The 3,437-nt window shown below is 31.2% G+C and overlaps 1 protein-coding gene across 1 annotated transcript; it reads left to right on the top strand.

Annotated features, from left to right (window-relative positions):
- Positions 1-220: 220 nt before the first annotated feature.
- On the top strand, positions 221-1,028 carry TRIADDRAFT_56853 (uncharacterized protein; the record flags this gene model as incomplete). The annotated part of the gene is made up of 3 exons (XM_002112601.1): positions 221-274; positions 381-492; positions 595-1,028. The coding sequence occupies 3 exons, from the start codon at positions 221-223 to the stop codon at positions 1,026-1,028; spliced, it is 600 nt and encodes a 199-aa protein (XP_002112637.1).
- Positions 1,029-3,437: the final 2,409 nt, after the last annotated feature.

A 3,437-nucleotide genomic window follows, 5' to 3' on the forward strand; every position in this document is an offset into this window, starting at 1 on the left:
TTGTTGAAATAATGAAGGGCAAAATATGAATCGGTATTTAGGAAAGGTTAAGCTATTATCATCTAGTACTGACAGAACCTATAAATATCCCCAATTTTTATTTTCTTACAGCTGAAGTCTGAAAACCGGTTGATGTATCGGCAGAAATATTTCCTTTAATCAATCTTAGCATACATATTCTTGACATTAATTATTCTCTAGTATTCTATTTTGTGAGAATATGAAGATTTCTCTTGCTCTCGTGTGTATTTTACTCTGTATAACTACGTTTGCGGTAATTTATTGTCGAGATTATCAATCATTATAGCTGATTCATTTGTAAAGAAATAATGCGACTTAATTGCATAAGTAATCAACTTTATTTCTGCAATATCTTTTAGTTTGCTATGGTAAAATATCCTAAAATCCGAAGACCGATTTATGATAAAAAATTGTGCCTTCATTTCAATTTACTAATAGATACATACTCTCGAAGCGCCTATACCAGACGAAGTAATTATTTTTAAATTCATTTACTAGAATAATTATCAAGCGTATCTTCAATCTAATTTACTAGTAAAATTATACTCATTTTTTGTCCTTAATCCTTAATAGCGGCACCACCAATCTGTGGAAATAGCGTGATTGCTCTTAAAGTCTATGAGACATTAGTCATCGCTTGCCCAGGTGGTTGGAGAGGACATATTAGTAATGCAAAATTATGCGCTAGAGGTTATCATGTGTGCAATAAAAATGATCGAGCATCTCTACTTTCCAAGATCACTTTTTCGCGTGGTATTCAAATCCCTGGCTGCTATGCTTTTAATGCTGCCCATGATTTTGGACGATGTATTGATTGCAAGAATAGGGAACATCAAGATGATCTAGGTGGTGTAGGCATGACATGCCCTAGAAAAACCACTAGTCAAAATACATCCTGCTTAACAGGCGGAACTATTGATGCAGCAATGGATGTTTCTTCCTTTGCGACTAATAGAGCTTGCCATTATCACCCAGGAATATCTGGTGTTTTGTGTTGTGAGAATTAATCTCTATTTCTCAACGTGTCTATTTCGTTGTTATTACAAGTTCTAGTTTAAAGATATTGATGACAAGAACGAACGATGTTGATACGATATATGTGAACTAAAGTAGAGGCTAATTTGATGTGATTAAATTGATTTCAATTAGAATAGCTAATATAATTACGTAGAATACCGGTATGTATCGTCTTGAGTAAAATGTTTTGTTACAAGGTCAAATATCGCTTCGTTTAAAATAGAATAAGAAATTGATTTCCTAACGAATCTCAATAGGTACTGATATAATTATAATCTGTTGTAATAATGTTATTAACCTCTTACCCAATTTATATTATCAACTGATCTATTTTATGTTTGGATCGGTCATTAAATAAAAGTAAAATGAAATACGTTAAATGTCAAAATTAAAAATCTCTCCGTAGTTATTTACGCATCTTTATCACAAACCAGCTCTGTCATAAGATAACGAAATAGCTCAATTTATAAGTTCTTTCCTTAAACTACGTATCAGGGCACTGAAATCCGTCTAAGACAAGCTTAGGAACACTTTTCTCTAATTCCACAGATTCTCAATAATTTGAACGTCTTTGACTTTGCGTTAAGCACTACAATCAAGAACTAACTTTATTATCTAAAATGAAGGGCTCTAATACCTCTTTACAGTAGATAGAGGTTATAGATAATATCAAAAGTAGTTAAATAATTAGCTATTCTATTTATATCTAAATGCTTAATTACTACGGCTATGTTTATTAAGAATATCGATATTCGATGACTGATATAAGACAGTTAGATTATAATATGCCAATTCACAGAATCATCAAAACGCAACATAAATTCTAATATCGGTCAGATACAATCATATTTTACGGTACAAGGTACCGGTATGTAAAGTATAACTGTCTCGTAAACTAAATGAAGATATGCTACCAAACATTGCTAACTTCTCTATGGTAAGATATCTTCGTGATAATCTTTCAAAAATTTAGTTGCTTAGAAAAGTCATAAAATAACATAGATCTTGCGACTACAAGATTTCATCTGAGCAGGAGAATAGTTAACATTATTTAGAACTATACTTTGTTATAGACAAGTTTATAAAAAAATAATAGCAGGTATAATAAACTACTTGGTGTTGATAGATTATGAAGATTTCATTTAAATTCCAACAACACAACAGTAAGAATTTAAAACAACCAACTGAATCTCTCTGAATTTTGGTAATGTAGATTAGAGTGATAGTTATTATAATATTCATGAACTTATGTTTAAAATTCAGTATGCAATTCGGCGATGAATACATGGAAGACTACAAAAAATTTGGATTAAGATGTATAACTTGCTTCGATATCAGAGGATTATCACATCTGTTGGTAGCATGAATTAATTAAAGTAATAATTATTTTCAGTAGAAAAAAGTGAACTAGCAGCAGGCTTACAATAGTATTTCATGTTACTACCACATAATTTTTTTCTTCTTATTATTAATATACTATTAGATCGGCAGCACAAGGCGCTAACCAATCACTAATTCTAGTAATGTTTGCCTTAGATAGTTCTTTAACCTTATTGGTCTAATACTGTTTACAGAACTAGTCAGTTTTGATATTTTCATGTGTTATGATATGGCTAATTTATCTGCTGTAGCTGGGATCTATTAAAAGCCGGCTGTTCTTTTTGCTTAATTTAGAGGACTAAGATAGTGCTTGTATTGCTAATTCATCGTAGAGATGTAAAGTTAACGATGATTGTTAAGCAAAGAAATGTGATTTTGTTACATGTAAAAGTAGTGATAATTAACTTACATATACGAGCATATATTGATATGTTACGAGCTAAGATCAATCCTAACTTACAATATAGGTTGAGAGTGTGTTTTCGGATCTGCACTGCTGTGAATTGAAATACTAATTAATTTCTATGTAGATGTAAGTAAAATTTAGCACAGTGAGGTCTCGGATCTCTCTAGAAAATCACAATCTATCTCATTACGAGCGAGGCCGTAGCTTCTATAGGTTCATGTACCTAAAGCCGACTTAATTATACGATTTATCTCGTCTTTTAGAAATCAATCAAATTAATACTGTGAAGAGTCTCAATTTATACGGATTAAACAGTCTAATCCTGTTCAATTTACTGTGTCAGTATTCATTTACGACCAGGGATTACTTATTTCTATATGAATTGATAAAGTTACGAAGTTATTTATTTGATTTATTTACGTTCTTGTGACTAATCGTAATGTCAACATTACGTAACAGCGCAGAATTAGAGCTAGCTTTGAAATTTAATATTGTTAAAATCTTTATCCAGGCATCGATTAAATCACATAGTGTTCGGATGATTATTGAATATAGTGCTACGCTAGATCTTTACTATATATTCGTATACATCATTATGTGAAACTAAACTAGA

Source organism: Trichoplax adhaerens, genomic scaffold (genome assembly GCF_000150275.1).
Source record: "Trichoplax adhaerens TRIADscaffold_5 genomic scaffold, whole genome shotgun sequence".
Classification (NCBI taxonomy): Eukaryota; Metazoa; Placozoa; class Uniplacotomia; order Trichoplacea; family Trichoplacidae; genus Trichoplax; species Trichoplax adhaerens.